This window comes from Cimex lectularius, unplaced genomic scaffold (genome assembly GCF_000648675.2).
Source record: "Cimex lectularius strain Harlan isolate CLEC.00 unplaced genomic scaffold, Clec_2.1 scaffold64, whole genome shotgun sequence".
NCBI classification, from domain to species: Eukaryota; Metazoa; Arthropoda; class Insecta; order Hemiptera; family Cimicidae; genus Cimex; species Cimex lectularius.
This window is the reverse complement of record NW_019392702.1, coordinates 599488-621728: the sequence shown is the minus strand read 5'-3', so window position 1 is coordinate 621728 and position 22241 is coordinate 599488. Positions and strand designations below refer to the sequence as shown.

Sequence of the window (22241 nt, the reverse complement as noted above, 5' to 3'; positions counted from 1 at the left end):
TTTATATGTATATTAATATTTTAGCAGTGCGAGTGGCATTGCACAACACAAAAATATAATTGTTTGGCAGGTTTACTATGGTGCTTACTGAATCTAAGAGCATCTCACTTGAAATGAATGCATGAGACCATGTACAATTATTGACGAATTAATCAAAAATGTTGCTGGTTTATCAAATCTTTTGTTGTCTTTTTTCTGCCCTCTTGAGGTGAATTCAAATCGTTGAAACCTAAGACATCTAGGTGAAAAAGAAACTTCTTGTAAACTTGATGGTACACAAAATTTCTTATCTTTGTATTGTTTGTACTCCATAATGACAAAGTATGACATGACCACTTTTGCAATTCATACGAGAAATAACATTTTTATGATTTTGATAGGTCAAAGAGTATGTCTTGAATTTTTCGTACGTTCAAGATTAAAAACTAAATGTTATTAGTAATTATGTAAGAGAAATAAATTAAGAAGTAACAGAAAACAATAGAAGGCATAATTGTCAGGGGGAAAAATAAAATAATTGGTTTAACAATTAACATTTTCATTGTTAGAAGTATAGACCACTCACAAACACTGTATTAAGGTATGATCTTGAAGAAAAAAACAATTGTTACTGCCAAACATTCGACTTACTTTAAGTTCATCACTATGGCAAAACAATCTTAAATATGTCTACACTTTGACATACTTAAGTTTTTTACGGTGATCTCAAATTTTCTTGAAGACTGACTAAGTACTAACATTGCACAGGTGGCAATACTGTTACAGTCCTTGACCCACTGTTTGCACAAAAAATAACTGGACAAGTCTAGCAGGGTAATTTTTACCCCAAGGGTGGTTTTTAATTCAGAAAGTTGATTTTGCCTTAACACTCCATGGTTGGCTAACCATCACCCCATTGGCCGTCTATTCCTTCCTATAGGTTTTTATAGAACAGAAATTGGAAACTTTGCAAGTTGTAAGGGGGAAGAAGGAAAAACTGACGAGCTAAAGGGCTCGAAATCCGGATTGTTGCGAAACAACTTAATGTGAATAGAAACCATCTTTTTTAAAAAGGATTAAAAAGGGAAAAACTGTAAAAAAAGGTTAAAAACAAAAACTTACCTGAAAAACATATAGGGGCAAGACAAATAATTAAAAAAAAAGTTATATATACAGAGTAAGGGGGCATTGGTGGCCATAACGGTTATGATGTTTACACAGTGTGCATCACTGTAGGGTGAAGGTCCCAGGTTCGAACCCAATTAAAAAAAATCCATTTTCATTGTTCATTAATGCCATCTTAACTTCTATTAATTGCTATGAATGCCAACATTTTACCGATAATTTTCAATTTTATATGCATTGCCCTCCTGTTGAATTCATTCAATATATCACTCAAAAAATTTATATCAATTTCAAATTGGGCCAATAATTTGATCACTATTAATAACATCAAATCACAAGCTATTTTATTTATAAAAATTGTTTGGAAACTTCTTATTTACCTTACCCCTTATTTTGTTAGGAAAAGATATTATTCCTTTACATGCATAATTAAGAATTTTGGCTTACACCTTTCTTGCAATCTGAATTGTAAAACTAAGATTGGGAAAGTTTGTCACAACCTTTATAGTTTGCTTTATTTCCTGAATAGACTTTCTTATTTTACTACTTATTCCTTGCGACTAAAATTAATTCACTCACGTGTAGCTCCCTGCTTTCAGTATTGTTATACAATTTTCTCAAATACACTTGATTTTAAATCCTTTCACAGACTTCAGATAGCTATCAATGCTTGCACTCGTTATGTATTGAACATTAGATCACTAGCTCATTTATCCAGACAAAGAAAAAAAAACTTATTGTGTAATTGTGAACCTTATCAGTACTATTGGAGATGCTGTAGACTTATTTTTAATAACTAAATCCTACATAATTTAACTGACCCTCATAAATGGAGAAAATGCTTGTAGAACCCCTCAAACTGGACAGGTATTCTTATACAAACACACCTAGTCTTGAAGCAGTTTTTCCAATCATTTAAATTGACAGATGCGAGGCATTGGAATGCACTTCCGGCTGTGGTGCATTCGCATCCCACATTGGGAGGCCTCAGGTCTTTTTTGGTGCATAAACGATTAGTGGCATTACTTTCTTCATCTTTCATTTATTATTCTTAAAAAAAAAAGTTGTACTGTAATATATTACCGTAATTAAATTAGCATTCGCCATGCTATGTAACTGTAATATAATTCAGCACAAGTACAGATCACAGGTCTTACATTGCATATAACAAATAAAATATAAAGGGTTTTTTATAAAGGGAATGGTGAGAAATTATGCTACTCCGATATAAAAAATATATTTTTTTAAATTTAATTAGTAAGTACAACAAAAATATTACATTGCATCTAGCAATATAGTTAATTTCCCTATAGTCTGAAGAGCATTTGCTAAACAGTTTTAGTATTCCCTTGAGATATGTAATATGTCAATACAATATTTCATTTTTTTAAATACTTTTTATTTTACATAGTTTTTATAAAAATTTTATGCTGGTTAGAAGAGATTTATTGGTAACAGACATTTCAGCCTTTGAGGAGGGTTTATGAGATTACTGTACGAAATGGAAAAAGCCAACGGATTGGTTGAAAATTAAGTTTGTTGTAGAATTTCTGTAATCAGAATCAGACAATTTCTTTTACAAAAGTATTATAAAATTCTTTATTAAGTGACTGATTAGATAAAGGAAAATGCTTGTTAGAAGCCTGGAGTCTGTTATGTTAAATGGGTTGAATAATGAAATTGTACATGGTCAAATTATTTTCTAACATAAATTTATTTTTCCTAGTTGTATAGAAGGCCCATACGGTTTGGTCGTAATCATTTTAGAAAAATTTGCTGCTGAGATAGAAACCGAGGTAGCATACCTGTGAGATTATGGAAATGATATTGAAGATAATGGAAGCAGGAGGATATTTTTAATACGTCTCTTACTGCATTAAATGATTATCCTAATTAAAGGAAAAAATATACAATAATTAATTTATTAATAATGTATTAATGAAACTATAAACTTTGGTGAGGGGGAATCAAATAGTATTTATTACATTAACATTAGGTGCAGTTAGTGAAAGAATCCCATCTGAGGATAAACTTGAGACAACTTGTTCTGACGCTATACTATCAGGAAGTTTGAATTTTCTCACAAAATGTCTCATGACATAGCCATGCTCATCTGGCCTTTCTTCGTGCTTCCCTTCAACGGTGACAAAACCGTCGGCCAATTTGACTTCGAGATCGTCTAATTTAAAGTTGTGCACATCGACGTCAACCCTGAACACTCCATCTTTAGAGTTGGAAGGCTTGGTTCTGATGCGGTCTTCAGTCCAATTGGCCAGAGTCCGAAAACTCGGACTGTTGTACCAAAAGCGATCGGATATGTCAGACGTGTCAAGTTTAGGGTCTAAAATGTCCTTGATCAGTTTGTCATATCTTTGAATCTTCTCATTTATCCGACTTGAGAAGAGCGGCATCTGAAAATTTTCAGAAGTTACAAATCTGGATTATACAAAAAACTCCTTATTTACTACATATATTGAATTAAAGGTATATACAGAAATATGAATATACAATGAGATGTAATATTTTAATGTAAATAATTTGCCTGTGCAAAAATGTCTTTCCTATCAGTTGATCATTTATTTTTGATTTGTTTGATTTATTATAAAAATATTATTATGAAAGTTATTATCAATTTAATACCCCACCATGATTTCATGCTATTCATGTAATATCTCTACAATGTTATCTGTAAAAATGATCTGTTTTATATAATTATTTCCTAAAAATCAAAACTGATACGAACCTTTTGTGATATCAACCTGTGTAGACTGTGTGATCCTTACTTGATGACTTCTCAGTACAAACTAAATATAAATGTGTGTTCTCTTAAGCTTTTCTGTTGCAAATTTAGGTAATCTACATGTGAAATGGCACAAACTAGAACATAATAACATTTTTGGCTGGTACGACAGCTGTTCATAAATTGTAATCAGTTAATTTTATATACAAATTACACTTATATTTAATTGTAGTTTAGGTAAAAAAAGTAAACTGTTTAATATTAGCTAAGCTTGGATGAATCAGAGGCTAAAATTGAGAAAATAGTGTAAACATGAACTTGACAGCCAACTCCTATGGCTTGATGCCCAGTGTTATGTCATAGTTATTAATAACCCAATCAAATTATAGGATTCATACGATGAAGGATACAAATAACTTTTATACATAGTTTTAAATATTTGTTACGATAGTAAATGACATGGAAAAGGACAGGCACAGGTTTCTTTCTCTACAATGTCATTATCCAAAAGTCTCAATACTTTGTCTATCTTCCGTCTGTCGTTCATTGACAACAATCTTTTTCAGTTGTTCTACCAATAAACCTATCACATTTTTGACTATTCCTCTTATAAATTTTGACATTTTAAATCTTATATATTCTCTAGAATATTCTCAGATTAACCTTTCGATGCATTTCTAGGCAAGGTTCAATACATGTAATCATATTATGTGACCACAAACCTTAAGTTAGCAGCAATTACTATATATCAAGACCTCTAAGGTTGATGAAAATCCCTTAGAGGAGGCATCATCATCACATTAAGATTAGACCATGTGAGGTTGACACACACACTTCTGGGTCAAAGCCAGTATGTGTCCGATATGTAGGGGAAAGGTAACTCAATGTGTCCCACATAATTGAAGGTTGTCATTCCTTGGCGTCATATGGAGAGCGAGTAGGCATGCCATATGGAAACTGTGCTTGAGCACGGCTGCTTCTATTTCAGTTTCTGTTCCAATTTTTGGAGGAAAATGGGATTTTTTTTTGTACTTAGTATTGATTGATAACTCATTTTTTGTTCCCTTTTGTGTAAATTATTAGCGTGAATATGTAGTGTAAGAGGGTAGATGGCAGAATTTTGACTACCTCATCGACTCTCAATTAAGTTATAATACGTGTGTCATGTTTAGATTTGAATGTACCGCCATGCCCCTCCACACACATATGACAGTGAAAGGAGTAGGGGCTAGGAAAAGGCTATTTTTTCAGTCCCCCAGCCCCCTAGAACAATTCCCTTTCTTCTATAGAAATTATGAATGATGGAGTGAGTGTGGAGTTCAATCCTTTTTAAAAAGATGGTTCCTACTCACATTAAGTTGTTTCGCAACAATCCGGATTTCGAGCCCTTTAGCTCATCGTCAGGTTGAAGGGTTTCTACAAACACGTCTCTCGACATGAATTGCTAAAGTGAACTATGAAGTGTGAAGTGTGAAACTGTGAAGTGTGAACCCGCTGATACCCCCGCCAACGCGACGTTCCAATGAATTGTTGTTTAATGGCGCTCAATTTGAACGTGCGAAAAGCGGGAATTATTAGGCGGCCCATAGACGGTCAATATTATTGTACAATATAGATTGCACAATAATTTGACGGTTGCCCTTAACGTTCAATAATATTGTACAAATTTTGTTTGTGCAATGAACTCGAATAGTTTGAAGGCGATATTGACGTTTGTGCAATATTTTCCACTTGTCGATACTTCACAAACTGATATTGCGCAATAATGCCAACAGACGGTGCAATATTTTCCAGGTTGTACAATATATTTTCAACTTTTCGTCAATCATGCAATATATTGCACAATCTTTCAATATCGCCTACACACGATCAATTAAATTGCATAACCCAAAATATTGTCCAATAATATTAAGTTAATTTTTTTATTCTTTTAACTAGCAACCTATCAATAAATATTTCTAGATACCCGTTTTTTCCCGCTTTTCGCACGTTCAAATTGAGCGCCATTAAAAAACCAGCTCCTCATTGGATCGTCGCGTTGGCGGGAGTATCAGCGGGTGTGTTCACACTTCACTTTAGCAATTTATGTCGAGAGACGTGTTTGTAGAAACCCTTCAACCGGACGATGAGCTAAAGGGCTCGAAATCCGGATTGTTGGGAAACAACTTAATGTGAGTAGGAACCATCTTTTTAAAAAGGATTCAATTCACTTTCTTTCCTCCGTGGGTTAAAGAGCTGTTTATTTGTAATAAAGAAAAAATTTGGTGTGCACACAATTCAAGTGAGTAAATTTTGTATTTTGACGTCAAAAAACTAAAAATAATAACTGTACTTTAATTTAAAAAGGGTTGTAACAAAAAATATATTTTTATAAAGACAAATAAAAGAAATAACATTTGATTTTAAAAATTGTGTTAAAATTTTAATCGTATTTTCGAATTGGTGGTCAAAAAAAAATTCCTTTTACTTTTCTTTATAAAACGAGAATTAAATTCGATTTTAAAATTGATGTTTGTAGATTTTGAAATAGGTTTTATTATAGAATAAAAGATTCTTTAAATTAAAATAATAATTAATAAAAGAAGTAATTTTATTTGGAAGTAAATTGTAATAAAAGATTTAAATTTAACTAATATTTTGGTCTCGTATTTATTTTGGTTTGAATGGAATGTATTAAAAAAAGGTGCCTGATCGATAAATTAAATAATTGTAGTCAGGTCCGATCATAAAAAACCTCTGGGACTTTGTTTTCGGTTCTCCGAATTCAGGGTTGGGCCTAAATGAAAAGAGATACACTATACGACGCTATACGTGTAAAGGGTGATGGGAGATTATCGAATACTCCACCACACTGCTTGAGTGAGTGGTATGTAAATAGGTAAGAATGAATTTAATATTGAATGAGATGTGGATGTGTCTTCATTTAAAAACTGCATGTTTTGGGGCTGAAATGACCTAGCTAGTGGACAGTTCTGTAACTTAACTTCGCTGGCGGTTGAGATGAGACAGAGGTCTGACTCCAGATTGCCAAAATAGTGGGTGATTCTTGTGGCTTTATGTTATCAAAATTAAATATCAAAACAATTGAACATAGATAATTTAGGAAACAGTGTATTTAAACAAATGACCTAAACAAGAAATAAAAATAGACAACAATCAATTAATGTTTTATAAAAACTTTTGTTACAACTTAATACTGAATAATTGTGGCAACAAATATTTGAGCCCCTTGTTTCAAAGGAAACCAGGCTGTTTTATTGTATATTAGTACTGGTGGAAATTTTGTTTATTGAAAACACTTCCTATTTGCTTCAGATAGTGTGTAAATTAAAATGCTTTTAATTTAAATCAGGAAATTATATAGGAATATATCACTTTGTTATCAACTAAATTAAACAATCATTGTCCAAACAGGTTTGAAGTAGAGAAGAGAAGTTTCAGTACGGTGGGAGAAACTCTGAAGGCCATAGTAGTCATTCTGTAATTTAGTTAAGTAGTGGATGTTTCAGATATGGACAGCATTAAGAAAGTGATTCAATTGATTGTCGATGATGGTGTTTTTGGCCCGGTGAAACTGAAATCTGTAAATTTTCGTGAAAAGGATGAAGCCCATGTTTCACACTTTGCCTCTTCAATAGTTGGTGTTGCTGTCACCGTAGAAAACGACTCTTCTGAATGTATTCACAGGTTAATTGTGAAGCTCCCCGTAAATTCTGACCTGATCAAAGAATTGCTAATGAGTGATGTTCTGTTTAAAAATGAAGTGCTTATGTACGAGGAACTTTTACCGCTGTTAAAAGCTCAAGAGCTAGATGTCTTTCCAAAAATGTATTATGGAAATTTTACTGAGGGTAAAGAAACTTCTAGAGATATGATTATTTTGGAAGACCTCAGTCCTGGAGGGTTTACTCTGACAGAAGAAAAGGTTTTCATGGATTTCAACCATTTTTCATTGGCATTGGAAAAGCTTGGCAGATTCCACGCTCTCTCTCACAAAACGAAAAGGGAAAATGCTCAAGAATTTCGCCGGCTCTATGGCCAGCTTTCTAAATCCAAGTTTGAAAATGAAAAAGTGCCTGATATTCAAAAGATCAGTTGCACGGCGATGCAAAGGGGAATCAAACACGTAATGGAAAAAGGGGACAAACTCGAACTCTTAAATCAACTCCTGGAGAAGACAAACGGTCTTAAGGCGATGGTAGAGAAGTTATTTGAGCCTGAGGAGCCTTTCGCTGTCCTCTGCCATGGTGATTTCAACAGGAACAATGTGTTTTTCAAGTATGAAAATGGCAAACCAGTAGACGTGAAATTCTTCGACCTACAGACACCAAGGTACACCACTCCCTCGCTCGACCTGGCGTTTATTTTGTACATGAACACAACTAAAGAATTAAGGGAAAAACACTGGGACGACATGCTGCGGTGTTATTGGGATGGGTTCACTGCAGTTTTGACAGAGCTACCTTTTGATTTCGACCAATTTCACAGGCACTTTGCAAAAACGGCTATTTACGGATACATCCCTTGTTCTTTCTTTTTGCCTTATATGATGGAGCCAAATCCTTTGCCGTTGCAATCTATGGAAAACCTGGACACAGAAGCTAAAGTGAAGATGATGATGGCAATAGGAGGAGAGACTGCGACTGAAACAATCGGAGATGTCGTCCAGCATTTACTAGACAAGGGATACATAGAGGCATTCCTCCATCTTTACGATTAATGTTTTTCAAATTGTAATTTTTAATTCATTCCGATCGGTGGATATTGAAGATATAACAAGGAAACAACCCATAGTTTCTTGAGAATGACAATACACCCACCAAAAATTGTAGGAAAAATATATTTTATAGCTGATCTTGTACCAAAAATATATGTTATAACTGTACTTGTACCAAAAATATATTTATAACTGAATTACTCACAAAGATTTATTTGTTTTTAAATAAAATACGTTAAAATATATATGCTTCTTTTGTGCATGTCTCACTTTAGTTACTTTACTTTAGTTTAGTGATTATTTATGAAACAAAGTACTACAATGCTCAACTTTAGGGGAGATTAACCAAATTTATGTGGAAAAAACTTTATTTTGTGAATAAACTTTCATTTGTTATATGCACATAGTTCAAAGTTATATTCTTGTAAAGTTATTAGTATTTAATTAAGTTTCATTTTCTTCTATGTTTTGGTGTTTTGTTTGTTTATTATTTTATTTGATCACTAAGGAACATCAAAAACGCTATCAATAATCAGGACCAAACAGCTTCACATTTCAACTTCATACAATGATTTATTATTTTTTTGTGCAAAGTATGGTTGAGTGAAAAATTAATGTCACAAGCAGGACTCGAACCCATCCAGATGGTCTGCTCATGACTCTATTTTTCAGTGCACCCATTCTTTGCATAAACAATAATAAATCAATTGAAAAAATTACTTTGGTTAATAAGACCAACTGAAACATATATTAATAGAAATCTTAGTGTCAAGATTCTTCCATTTTGGGCCAATAAACTGTGTAATCTAGGCAGGATGGAAGCACAATGTCAGTTATCTGGACACAGATTATATTTAGCTAAACTAGATTCAAAATTTGTGAATATTTGTAAACTGACAACAATAAATACACGTTAGCAAAATTATGCCTGTTAATAATGTTTAAAGAGTGTGAAAGTAGCCAGCTACTAAGTAAAATGAAAGCCCGTTCAGGTATAAAAATTTCATAGCTAATAAATTACCCACACAGATAAGAGGAATTATTTCCATCATGTATAGAGAACTAAAAAATATAGCCAAAATCAGCAATAAAATTTTGGAAATGACTTTTCACTCTACCCAAGTTAACACAGTATCCTCTCGTGCTCCTCATGTAGATAGAGATTTATTAATACAATTGTGTGACAGTATATCTACATAGGCTGTTATTTTTTAATATTTTTATTGTATCTTAAAAATCTTCAAAGGAAAGTTCAATATCATTATCTGGCTATAAATCTATAGTTATATCTAGGCCATAATTTAAATTTACATCCATCTCAACCATGCTAACACTTCGCTTCAATTCCTGGAAATACTCCACCAATCTGATCATCACTTGATTACTCTCGCTTAGCAACACTGTTTTTGTTGTGGCAAACATTCATTAATATTTTATATTTTTTAACAATCAAACCAATCACCATCTTGTGATTGACAAAAAGAATCATGTTGTCTACCCTAGTTTTAGTTGCATTTTGCCATGTGAAAAAAGTTACAATAGATAAAAAATGAGATCTGTGATCTGAAGAGTGATAAACATGGAATTTGGTCATTAATGATAATTTTGGTCTGTCAGATGTGATTTGGTATTTTGTTATCTTCAGCATGTCCAGAGACCAAGGAAAACAGACCAAGATGATGGGTAACAACCAAATGGCAAATTGCAAACTTAAAAACGACACTTTATCTTGGCAAAAAATCATTTGGAATGAAATAATTCTCATTTATTAATTATGAACTAACAGATTTTTTTTTTTTTTCAATTGAAGCGCGTCAATGCTGTCTGACATAGCAAAAGAATACCGCCCCCTAGGTTATCACTTAATAATTACAGATTACTTTGATAAATGGTGATACTTGCCAATTGGTTAACATCCTCACTTTAAAAATTTTTTAAAATTTACTTTTATCACTTATAATTGCTGAAAACACACCAACAATGAAGCTTGAACTAATTTGCAAAATATAAACCTATAAAACTAAGTTTCTTTTATTCCATAATAATTTTTATTCAATTTTCTGTTAGTCATAATCCTGTTTTTAATTGTAATAATTTGTAATTAATTAATAACAATTTGTAATACTTGTTTAAAATAAAATAAACTTAAATCAATGGGAATTAATTTCAAATTCACAAGAAAGTTATTATTAAAAAATTATAAATTTATTTAAATTTTTTAAAGATTGTATGGATAATTCTTTTCTGGATAAGACTTCTGAAATGTGGTTTACAATTATTCTGTAATTAGTGATAATATAATAATCTAATAATCTTTGGGGCTGCATTCTTTCTCTGTTTTAGCCAGCATTATCACAGCTTCAATAATTTAAAAAAAATCTGTTAGATTAGGACTTAGTTACTTACCTAGGATTTACCTATTAGATTAGGTAAAGATCAAATTATAGGTTCATCATCCCTCAAACCAGTCAACATAAAAAATCTCAATTTTTATCCATTTAAACTTTTTTAAATGGCAAAATGCAACAACAGCCAGGATAGTCAGCATGATTATTTTTGTCAATCTCAATGATAATTCACCTGCTAAATCTTGGTTTATATCATTTATTTATCAACCATTGTACTAGTTTATCTTAGAAATGTATGAATATGTAGCAAGTTTGTTATTAATTAAAAAAATAAATTTTTATGGTTATTAAAAATACAGATGATATACTTGATTAGTAAAAAATGAGAAATTGAAATTTTGCTTAGTTCTACACCTGAAGATTACAATTGTAATCTACACCATTTTCCACTAGGCCGTCAAAAATCTGTTTTCTATTACATTTGTGAGTGTGTTATTGTTAATTATTTATATTGTTTCAATCCATTTAGAACATAGATTGAGATGAAAGGAGATGAAAAATGAAACTGAAACGATAAATGTTAAATTGCTTCAGTTTTGAAAAGAAACAACCATAATTTGTCTTGGCCAAGTTTACAAGAAAAATTGGTTTGTCTGGAGAAAACCGAGTAGAAAATTTAATACGTAACTCTAATTTCTCAAGTGGTAGTAAACTGGGCCAAACCTTTCCCTTTTCTTAGTGAATTGAGCCAATGGAGCTTTGGCTGTTTGGTGTAAGTTTGGCTAAATGGGCTAAAATGTATGATGCTGTAGAAAGAGTAATTTTGTAAATTGTAATTAGTAATTTGTTTTTCAATGTTTTTAAAAATGATAAAGATAATAATTTAAAAAACTGATTTAATAAAAGTGGTATGAAGGACGTTATTAAAATACTTATAGATTTAACCATTCTTTCTTTTACAGTACCTTGATGAAAAAGGGAAATTTAAATAAGCAAATTTTATTAAAATGATAAAGTTTGATTATTGCCACATGAATAATCTTGATTCCCGATATGGTCTTGTTTATTTCTTCTGTTCCAGCAGATGAATTTCAGTTTCTTTATTGTCCTTGTTTTCTTCCTTGTTGACATCTTCATCATATATCTTCAATGAGCCAACGTTGCACAAGACACCAATGTCCAATACAGTCGCAATAAATAAAAACCCTGCAATTGCGATTGGAAGAATAAAATGTTAGAAAATTATGGATTTTGTTTTAATTTTTTTCAAATACCTGTAGCAGTGAAATTAAGTAAGTATCGCATTGTCTTTCCTTCATAGAGCCAACAATTGCCTGTTTTTCCGCAAGTCTCTCCCCAAACAAGGCAAGAATAATCTTTTTAAAACAATGATAAAAATAAAATGGGTCATCGTTCAATCATTTAAAAGTCTATACAAAATATATTATGTTTTCTTTTTTAAATACCTAGCAAGAATCCATACATTATTGGAGCTGGAATAAACGCAAGAGCACAGACAACAACTTCTGCTAAGGCAATCGAAATCGATTTATCTTCAGGTTTAACTGATCTGCAAAACATTTCACAATAATAAAATATATATTGTTATATAAAGACAAAATGTACCTAAACTGAATTATTGTATTTCCTGCCCGCCCAGTGGCCGAAAGGAATTTCATAAAACACAATAAGCACAAAAATATGATAAAATGATTGCTGCAGTCCACAGGGCATGCACCGCTGGTTGCTATTCCACTTCCTCCAATGCAGGAACAATTAAAAAAGGTCTGTATGTAATTAAACAAAGTTATTTATTTAATAAAAAGTTCTGTTTTATAATTAGCATTTACAGGATTAATTATTTTTATAAATATAAATTTTCAAAAAATTGTTTACTGCTGATTATGGGCATAATTATTAAACATTATAAGAAGAAGCAAGCAGTCATTAGTAATGCAAAAAATATTCATTTCATATTTTTCAGAAAATCATTGCACAGTGTATTCAAGCGATTGGGCAAAAACTTCTAGTTCTGTTTGTTCTGATAGGGTGGATACAATTGAAAAAAACAAAATTGTTTTTATTGCAGTGAAAATTACTTTTATGCCTCAAAAGCTAAATCAATTACAAAAATCAATTTGTTTGAATCAATATTTTATATTATTTGATACATTAGCTATGACTTCAAAAAAAAAAAAAAAAAAAGAAAAAGAAAGAAGGGTTCATTTTTATATGTGTGTTGATTTGGGATTTTATTTTTACTTATACATGTTTATATAACATGATCTTGAATTCAATTACATGATTTTTTGTTTTATATTAAATTTACTGAAATGAACTTTTGATTTTTGCAATAATTTTGTTCGTTTGAAGGTGGTAGAAGTACAAAATAGAAAATTCACACTAAAATAACTGAAATTTATTCATTCAAAACTTATATTAAGAATACCTTTGTATTGTTTATCATTTCAAATTCTGTACAGCCAGCATGGCAAGGGGAGTAGTAAGTAGTCAGTTGATCCTCAGAGCACACTGGTGAATATGGCAATCGTCCCATACAACTGCAGTTGGCATTGCACTCCTCAATTAGGTTCCACCTGTGGATTTTATTGTTCTATAATTCCAATTACACATTGCTGAGAAAATGCTTACGTTCCATCCTGGTTTATGGAACCAGCAAGGTCGTTTTTATAACATCCTAAGTAAGCGAACATAGCATGGCCTATAATGTCAACAGTTTCTGTGAAGACGTTCCAAGCAGCCAGGTAGCGAGCCCTGGGCTTGAATTTTGACACAATGTAACCTGAGGTCAAGACACCGATTGCTGTACAGATAAGGCCGACTAGTCCTGAATAACGGAAAGACAAGTTACACCAAATAATATCAAGATAATACTTAAAAGTACCTGTTATTAAGCTAGAATTAGAAGCAGTCCGATGGAACTGGTACTCAATATATTTAGGCAAGAAAATGAAATAACCCATCATTCCTAAAATATAAAATGTTGAACTCGTTGTGTTCAACATTAAAATTGGATTTTTTATGAGCCTTAAAAGAGTCTTTTTAAAATCTGTAAATTATTGTAAGAATTTTATATTTATTTAAAAATTTTAATCAAAGGTAATTAATTATTGCTTGCCTTGGATCGATGTGCTCTTTTTAGACAGTAGCAATGGAGCCCCTGATGTCACCCTTCTCTCTGCCTCCCTAGGCAGAATTTTAGGAAACATTGCCATGATGAGTGCCAAAAATAGATGCACTGTTCCAAGAGGAATCCATCCTAGCACAAAGTTATTTCATGTTGCTTATTTCTATAGTAGTATGATTTTAGATGATTTGTATAATTTCCCCCTAACATGCCTTCTAGAAACTCAGTGATATCTTAAAATTACATTTTTATGGTTTTACTCATGTTCCTTGTTTGACCACATGAATAAAGCAGAAATCAATGTTCAATCTAAGATGTTCTTAACCAAAAGTAGAAACCAAAATATTAATCCAAATTATATGATGAATATGCTATATGGTAGAATCTCGTAGGCCCGAACTTATTGTGATCGATCCCTGTTTGGATTAGCAAAAATTTAGATTAGCTGAATATTTGAAATATAAGCTGGAAGTTTTGAAAGAACTGGTCAGGGTACTAGTGTGCCTAAATTGTTTTAGATCATTTTGGTCTACATCTCATTTTGGCTTGTTGGATGCATTTCAACTTTCCGTCATCTTCAGTTTTTAATAATACTTTTGGCTAAAACCTAAAAAGAAGTAAACTAATAGCCAAATCTTAGTCATTTTCGGATCATCTGTGGTCTACATTCTCACTGTTTTGGTATTTTTTGTATCTTCACTGGTGGGTTTGTGTGATTTGGTTTAATAAAGCCCTTTTCTCCTTCCCAAAGTGTTTCTGACAGACTAAACCACTGAGGATAGGCAGACTAGAAAAATCAGAAATGACTGGCTACAGGTTCCTGCTGACCTTAGGATGAAATATAGTTTATTACCAAAATGTTTGATAGGGACAGAATTTTTTGCTCCCAGCCTAGTACTATTCACTTTCCTCACTATGGAGGGAATTGTACAGCACTACATTGGTGCTTCAGGCATCTTAGAAGATTTTTGGGAAGGGTTCAACATAAAAGGTGTTGGACTAGGGGGTTTGCATGATTGAGCAGTGTTTTATTGAAGCCTGTGTAATGATTTTTTGTTTGTTTGGAGGACAGTGTTTTATGTGAAGTGCAGCAGAGAGGCAGTGGCTCAAATTTCCTTGAACTAGAGCAACTGGATTTTTGTTAATTCGAACGTTTAAGTGAATCCCACAGTTCAGTTGTATTGGGTTGTCCGGAAAATAATGCAGGATTTTAAGTTTTCATTAAAAAAAATCTATATAAAATATTCTGTTTACGTTTACAGGATTACTCATTTGTATGAATGTCAACACTTATTAATCCTCTTCCAAATGATATTGTTTGTTTACCTCTGTAGCATTCCGCTACTTGGAAATAATTCAGTCATCCTTATAATGTCAAAGCGAGAATTTCGTACGATTTTCTTTTACGAGTTTAAACTCGGCCGAAGCGGAGCCCAAACGGCTAGAAACATTAACCAAGTCTGGGGCGAGGGTTGTGTTAATGAGTGCACTGTGCAAAGGTGGTTTAAAAAATTTCGGGAGGGAGATTTCAGCCTTGAAGATGAAGAAGGTCGTGGAAGGCCTTCCTCTCTTAATGATGATGTTCTGCGATCAGTGGTGGAAGAAAACCCCAAAACAACTGTTCGAGAACTTGCTGACCACCTCAAGGCGATTGGAAAAGTGAAAAAACTCGAAAATTGGGTTCCACACTCATTAAACGATCGCCAAAAAAATCAGCGCTTTGATGTTTGTGCATCACTTCTTTGTCGAAACAAAAATGACCCATTTCTGGCCAGAATTGTTACATGTGACGAAAAGTGGATTCTCTACGATAACACTAGACGTTCTGGACAGTGGCTCGACAAAGGAGAAGCTCCAAAGCCCCCAACTCATCAAAAAAAGGTAATGGTTACGGTATGGTGGGCTTCATTTGGTTTAATACACTACAGCTTCTTAAATCCTGGCGAAACCATCAATGCTGAATCATACTGTAACCAAATTAATACCATGCATCAGAAATTGGCAGTAATGAAGCCCTCTTTGGTCAATCGGAAAGGGCCCATTTTGTTGCATGACAACGCTCGACCACATGTGTCACGTGTAACGTCACAAAAATTATTGGAGCTTGGCTATGAAACTTTGCCTCACCCACCCTACTCTCCGGACCTCTCGCCTACTGACTACCATTTTTTTAGACACCTGGACCACTACTTACAACACATAATATTCAAAAATCAAACGGAACTGGAAAATGCATTTATTGACTTTATCAATTCTAAAAATTCTGAATTCTACTCAGACGGAATTAATAAGTTACCAACACGTTGGGAGAAATGTATTGAGAGTATGGGAAATTATTTTGATTAAAGAACATTGCTTTAAAGTAACTAGTTTCTTTTTTTTTGTTTAATACCAAAATCCTGCATTATTTTCCGGACAACCCAATAGTATATAGTGCAGAAGAGGTGTTTATTTTGAAGTGAGAATTTCAATCTGTTGTCATATACATATTTTTTGGAGTAGTGTATATCATTGTTGTTTGAGATGTTTATTGGATCACTAAATTTATATGCTGTATTTAAAGTACTAATACCATTTGTAATAAACATATTGTTTAAAATTTCATATTATTGCTTAACTTACCTTTGTACCAAGCACCGATCCACCGTGCATCATTTTGGCCAAATGGTGGTGTAACATCGGAATCTACGTAATATGCCAAAGTGTATGAAGAAGTTAGAAATCCCAAAGTAGGACCAAAATACCTTATGCATGTTGCCATGGCTAAAAGTTAATGGATTTTTAATAGAGTTTAAACAATTTTTGTTTAACAAGCATTGCTTTTACCGAAAAGTACTGGAAATTTGTTCTTTAAGGTGTTGTCGTCCAAGTAGGCAGCTCCTAGTGTGTAATAAGAAGATGTTCCAATTCCAAAAATAATGTGTGCCAATGTCAGAGCGATGGTAGCCACCAGGCCTTCTGAATTCAGCGAGCAGTTTTCAGGAAATACTTTTTCATCATTGCACATGTTGCCGGCTAATAACAAGTTTAGTTTGAATGTGAAAATTTTGTCGAAGTGCTAATATATTTACTCATATTGCTAGTTGTTTTGTTGTAAGCTGCCAATGTTTCACCCGGTCCATATAACAATTGTGGTATGTATCTTATGTAGCATGACATCGCTGCAAGTATTGCTGCTGTTGCGACCCACCTCGTTTTATGCCCAGCACTGCCAAAATAAGCCATCACCATTGCGGTGGATAGAGATCCAATATCCCAAGAACTTGTAATCAATCCTGTAATTCAAACTGTAGAGTTTGCAATGATGTACTTCAAATGTATCAAATTACCTGAAGTACTGCTAGGCAGTTTAAATCTCTTCTCAATCGTACTTATTGTCCCGACAAAATATGTGCCAATAGCTGTCTGGCTCATACCAAGCAGTCCATATACTATCACATATGCTTTTTTGCTTGCTATCTGTTGAAGCCATGCCGGTTGCCAGCAGGGAAATCCACATGCTAAGTCTTCCTTATTAACTACAGCAATGTTTAATTATTAACTTGTATGTGCTGATTGTTTGTTTTAATGATTAGCTCAACAATAATTTTTTTAAAAAGAAGAACAAAAGAAGAATATGAAAACTAATTAAAAAGTTAATAATTTATGACAGTTGGAAAATTATAGTTAGTTCATGTGCTTACTTACATTATTATAACTTTCAGTTATAGTATGATATTAAAAAAAAGATTAATTTTATTTAAAAAAGTCAATTGTTATTATTATTATTATTAATTTTTAAGGGCGTTTTAATGGCTAAGGTCATTTCATGCCCTAACATCCAAACCTTCTATCTTAGGTTAGCTATATCTCTTCTGAGTGCTATAAAGCTCTGACTCCAAACATTCCCTCGTAATCTTATTTATCCTATTTCCATCCAAGCTTTAATTTTTCTTTTTAAAATTCTTAATTCGGAAGGCCAAATGTATACAAAATTCCCATTTTAAATTGCATAAAATTTAATAAAATTATAAAATTTATTTCTGTTTCTTTTTTTAATTAGAATTGTGAATTTTTGTTCCATAATTTAAAAATTCCCCGTAGGCTTGTATGGCTAATAATAATAATAATAATAATAATAATAATGGAGTCAGACTAGAAACAGTCTCAGCATGAGTATGTTATTATTATTATTATTAATTTTTTTAATGAGGCTATTTCAACTACAAGGTTATTCTTGGTGCCTATGAAAATAGTCCATTTGTAAGTTGTTGGGCTCAAATGCAGGCCCGCTGGATTTGAACCTGGGACCTTTACCTTACATTGAGTGATGAGCACCATGTCAATACCTAAACCGTTGGGACACCGACCCCTCAAACCAAAATATTAAAAATTATATAAATTACACAAATACAACAATCAATGATGCTAGTGCAAACTAAAGTAAAAAAATTAAATAAAATTCATTGTAGCTAACATCAAAAATGAAACATCCATACCAGTATCATTAATGATTTTATTTGCCTCAGTTGAATCACCGTCTCCATTATTCAGCCTTTTTGTTTCATCACTGTGTTCTGCATCCTGGTTTTCTGAATCGACTTCTAAGTCATCGAGTGCATTTTCTGGGACTGTAACACCTGGTGACTCTTGTGCCACCATTTTTAAGGTTGATGGCTTGCAACTGAGACAGTTGTGGACTGCAAATGACCGAGGTGAACAAAGGAAATAAATTACATTATATCTTGACTATTCTTTATTTGTTCAAATTGTGTAAATATGATGTGATTTGTTGGAACTCTCCTTTACTCCAGAGATGCTATTGTTAGGAAATTATCTTCCACGTTTTTCTACCTCTTAATCAAACAAAAGAAGTGATATAACACAACCTTTCTTCTTGAACTATTTTGCTATGTCACTTCTGTTAGAAAGCAATTGAGTAATTAACTCATGAAATATTGTAAACACCAACTGAATATTATTTTTTGTAATGTTCAAACTGTACAGGTGAGTGCATTAACACTTAAATTAATTATTTTGAAAAATTCCATGATGCAATTTTTGTTTGAATTTCTTTAGAGTTACCCATAATTCTTCAAATACACATTGTTGTCAACACATACGATCTTATTGTCAACAATCCATAAATTCTAAACTTTGCTAAAATAACACTTTCTTAATAAAAGAAATAGTAAGTAGAATGTAGAGGAAATAAGTCAAATGCAACTAATTAGACACCCTGAACTTATTTTATCTTATAATTTGACTTATTTTTAATAAGGTGCCAAACAACAATAACATTTCTAAAGTCCAATCAGAGAAGAAGAGTCTAATAATCGCACAAATAAAAGAGCTAGACAAAAAACAACAATATTTTACAAAAGAAAAAACAGTATCAAAAATAATCTTGCATACGCTTCTTACCAAAAAGTAAAAACCACTACCCATCAGAGTGTTGGGTTAAATTAGAAAAATACTTGTATATTTAAGCAACATTAATTTATTTTTTTCAGTATACTATTATAAATTTCACAATAATGGAATGCTTTTCGAAATATTTTATTGTTCCTAGCACATATTTTACAATCAAATTGAATTATGTTTCTTTCAAATGCATAATCATTAAAACTTTTTGATTACTAGGCAGTATCACAGTTAAGTAGGTAAAATTGAACTTGATACACATTTTGCATGTTATGCTTGTTTGTTAGGTTTGTATGTTGTGTTACTATCACAAAAAAATTAATACTCTTGTCATTCATTGACCACCATTATCGTTAAAGCAAACAAACTAACTTAAATTACTGAGAGTCAATGTATGCAAGAAAAGTTTTTCTTTTCAGTAGTTTTTTTAGTGGTAGTACAGCTGGATTTTTAAAGTTTTGTGTTTTCGCTTAAGCCTTGGACAAACGAAAGACAATATTGGTAGATCATTACAGTTTTTACTGCCGTAATGGTGTGTACGTAATACATAAATAAAAAAAAGTGAACTTCCTTCTGTCTCTCCTGTAAAATTTTCTTATATTGAGTTGTGTTACTTTTCTTGTGTGTCTGTGATGCATTGGGAGCATCGGTGGCTGCAAGGTTGACACGGCGCTCATCACTGTAAGGTAAAGGTCTCGGTTTGAATCCAGCGCCCTGTATTCCAGCATTCAAACCCGATATAGCATATCACTACTAATAAAAATAAGCAGCTAATTAATTAAACACAACATTTGTCAAGGTGTTTTCATTGCAGTACTTTCCTTAAGATTGCATCAAAGTACATAAATTGTCCTTGGTGTTTCGGGTAGGATGATTTTTTTATATTAATAATATTGTACGTTACACGGTTTTTTAATATAGATGATTAGTGGAAAAATGTAAACCAAGTGCTCCGTCGCATAAAAATCTTTTCTTTATTCAGTAAATTTTGAGTTATTGGCCCATCCTCAGCAGTTCTAACGAATCAACACTACAAAAATTATTTACTTTTTATGTATGATAATTGTCACAACTTTGACAAGGGTAATGTGATGACTTTATAAAGGTATGAATGATAACCTGGCATTGCCTAGATTAAATCTTAATACAGCTTGTAAATTATAAATATTCGCCTATGAAGTTTTATAATAAGATTCAAGATGAGTTAAAATGTTTGCCCAAATGTAAATTTAAATATGTTCCCGAGCTGATTGTGTGTATTTTTTCTTATTTGTTTAATTGGTGATGGTCGGTGAATTATGTTAAATTGTTATTTAGAAATCGTGAGATAGGTCTGGTGTGATGTAGGTTTAGAAAAACATTGGCCTGGGATTACAAACATTGTTTGGATTGTACATGTAAGATGTGAAATGAATTTATACAAAGATGTACGCAATATAGAAATTTTACGTTTATTCGAAGTATTTGTACTCACACGAAGCGTGTGTTTTCTGTGTAGATGTGGCACAGTTGTGTGTCGTGTTGCTAGTGTTAGTAAATAGTAAGATATAAATGTTTCTTTTATTTATGTTTGATTTTGAAGGAGGGGGAAGAAAGTAGGGATTGAAATTCAGTTTTTTATGAGGAGTCGGCTTCTTTGAGGTGAAAGGGACCGACAATGGAAAAAAAAGGGTAATGGTTTGTTGATCGGGCATAGTTATCTTTTCATGATTATTATAGACTGGATTATTAGGGAAAAGAAGGATAAATTGTTGGGAATTTAGACTATGTAGAAATGGTTTGATGTGTGGAGTGTAAAGATTATTTTGTATGTTGTATTATGTATTTTGTGTGTTATTGATATCGAATTTGATTTATATTAGCGTAGCTGCGGCTGAGTTTACATGTGTCTGTTCTGTAATGGATGCTTGTTGATGTAAACCATTTCTAAAAAGTTACGTTTATGTTTGCTTTGTTCTGTGTTTAATATTTTTCGATTGTTGAAGTCAAAATTGTGCTGGTGTTCAAAATGGCGGGTAGCCAGTGCTGTAGGATTTTGTTTAGGTTTTTTTGCAATCGTAGGTACCCTCTTATTGGGATGTAATTCCGATGTAAGTTGCCGGACAATTTATACAATTAATTTTGAAAATTACATCAGACTTGTTTGTTACAGGGTGGGATCTTTAATTTTAGAAAAAATGGTGTGTGAATAGTTTTATAGTTTTTGAAGGCAACTTCAGGTCTTCAAAAACTACAAAACTCTTCATACCCTTTTTTCCAAGGTCATTAAATACTACACACAATTAAAACGTTCATGCAAGTTCAAGTTTCTTTTGTATGGCTTTCATGTGACTTTTAAAAATGTTTTTCACTTAATAAGAAAAACTTCACATATAAGTGAATGAATAAATCGTTTGTTAAGACACCTGGTCCTCCAGTTTTCGCTGTCACAGGCAATCTAATTGTGTGATTTGTTTTGCGTATTTAATAATTTTATTTTAATTGGTTATTTGTAAAAACACAAATGGCGATTTGTGCGGATAGAGCCGTTTCCGTGTTTTTACTGAGCAGAGGATGAAAGCAAAAGGAATAATAGTGCCGAAGGGAAAATTGGATGATCATTAAATGACAGTACGGCCAAAGTGATATTGTCGTGCAATAAGAAAAGACCCCCTAGGTAAAGTACCTTCCAATTGTAGAAAGGTTTTGTATTTCTGTCCCTTTCAGTCTTGGTTGAGATAACATCAACTTGGGTGGAAGAAATAGAGGGAGATACTCTTAATCCGCCTCATCAGATACAAG

At 32.5% G+C, this 22241-nt stretch overlaps 3 protein-coding genes across 3 annotated transcripts; 1 reads left to right on the top strand and 2 right to left on the bottom strand.

Annotated features, from left to right (window-relative positions):
• Positions 1 to 3071: 3071 nt before the first annotated feature.
• LOC106672291 (heat shock protein 26-like) lies at positions 3072 to 3515 on the bottom strand. Its single transcript, XM_014403602.1, has one exon. It carries the CDS (start codon positions 3513 to 3515, stop codon positions 3072 to 3074), a length of 444 nt encoding a protein of 147 aa, XP_014259088.1.
• Positions 3516 to 6012: 2497 nt separating this feature from the next.
• LOC106672323 lies at positions 6013 to 10615 on the top strand. Its single transcript, XM_014403663.2, has 2 exons — positions 6013 to 6125; positions 7259 to 10615. Exon 2 carries the CDS (start codon positions 7356 to 7358, stop codon positions 8562 to 8564), a length of 1209 nt encoding a protein of 402 aa, XP_014259149.1. The 5' UTR covers positions 6013 to 6125; positions 7259 to 7355; the 3' UTR covers positions 8565 to 10615.
• A 1226-nt stretch (positions 10616 to 11841) lies between these two features.
• On the bottom strand, positions 11842 to 18764 carry LOC106672320 (solute carrier organic anion transporter family member 4C1-like). The gene is made up of 13 exons (XM_014403654.2): positions 18536 to 18764; positions 17387 to 17575; positions 17129 to 17332; positions 16884 to 17072; positions 16680 to 16820; positions 14049 to 14189; positions 13815 to 13979; positions 13562 to 13757; positions 13359 to 13506; positions 12536 to 12696; positions 12376 to 12479; positions 12184 to 12285; positions 11842 to 12115 (listed from the first exon to the last, which is right to left on the bottom strand). Exons 1-13 carry the CDS (start codon positions 18696 to 18698, stop codon positions 11973 to 11975), a joined length of 2046 nt encoding a protein of 681 aa, XP_014259140.1. The 5' UTR covers positions 18699 to 18764; the 3' UTR covers positions 11842 to 11972.
• Positions 18765 to 22241: the final 3477 nt, after the last annotated feature.

What these genes read in the sequence shown, in the direction of transcription:
- LOC106672291 (XM_014403602.1), bottom strand. Translation starts at nt 3,515, where the DNA reads ATGCCGCTCTTCTCAAGTCGGATAAATGAGAAGATTCAAAGATATGAC.
- LOC106672323 (XM_014403663.2), top strand. Translation starts at nt 7,356, where the DNA reads ATGGACAGCATTAAGAAAGTGATTCAATTGATTGTCGATGATGGTGTT.
- LOC106672320 (XM_014403654.2), bottom strand. Translation starts at nt 18,698, where the DNA reads ATGGTGGCACAAGAGTCACCAGGTGTTACAGTCCCAGAAAATGCACTC. An exon ending in AAAGAGCACATCGATCCAAG is followed by an intron (nt 13,980 to 14,048) that starts GCAAGCAATAAT and finishes AATAATTTACAG; the next exon opens with ATTTTAAAAAGACTCTTTTA. An exon ending in TCCATAAACCAGGATGGAAC is followed by an intron (nt 13,507 to 13,561) that starts GTAAGCATTTTC and finishes TAAAATCCACAG; the next exon opens with GTGGAACCTAATTGAGGAGT.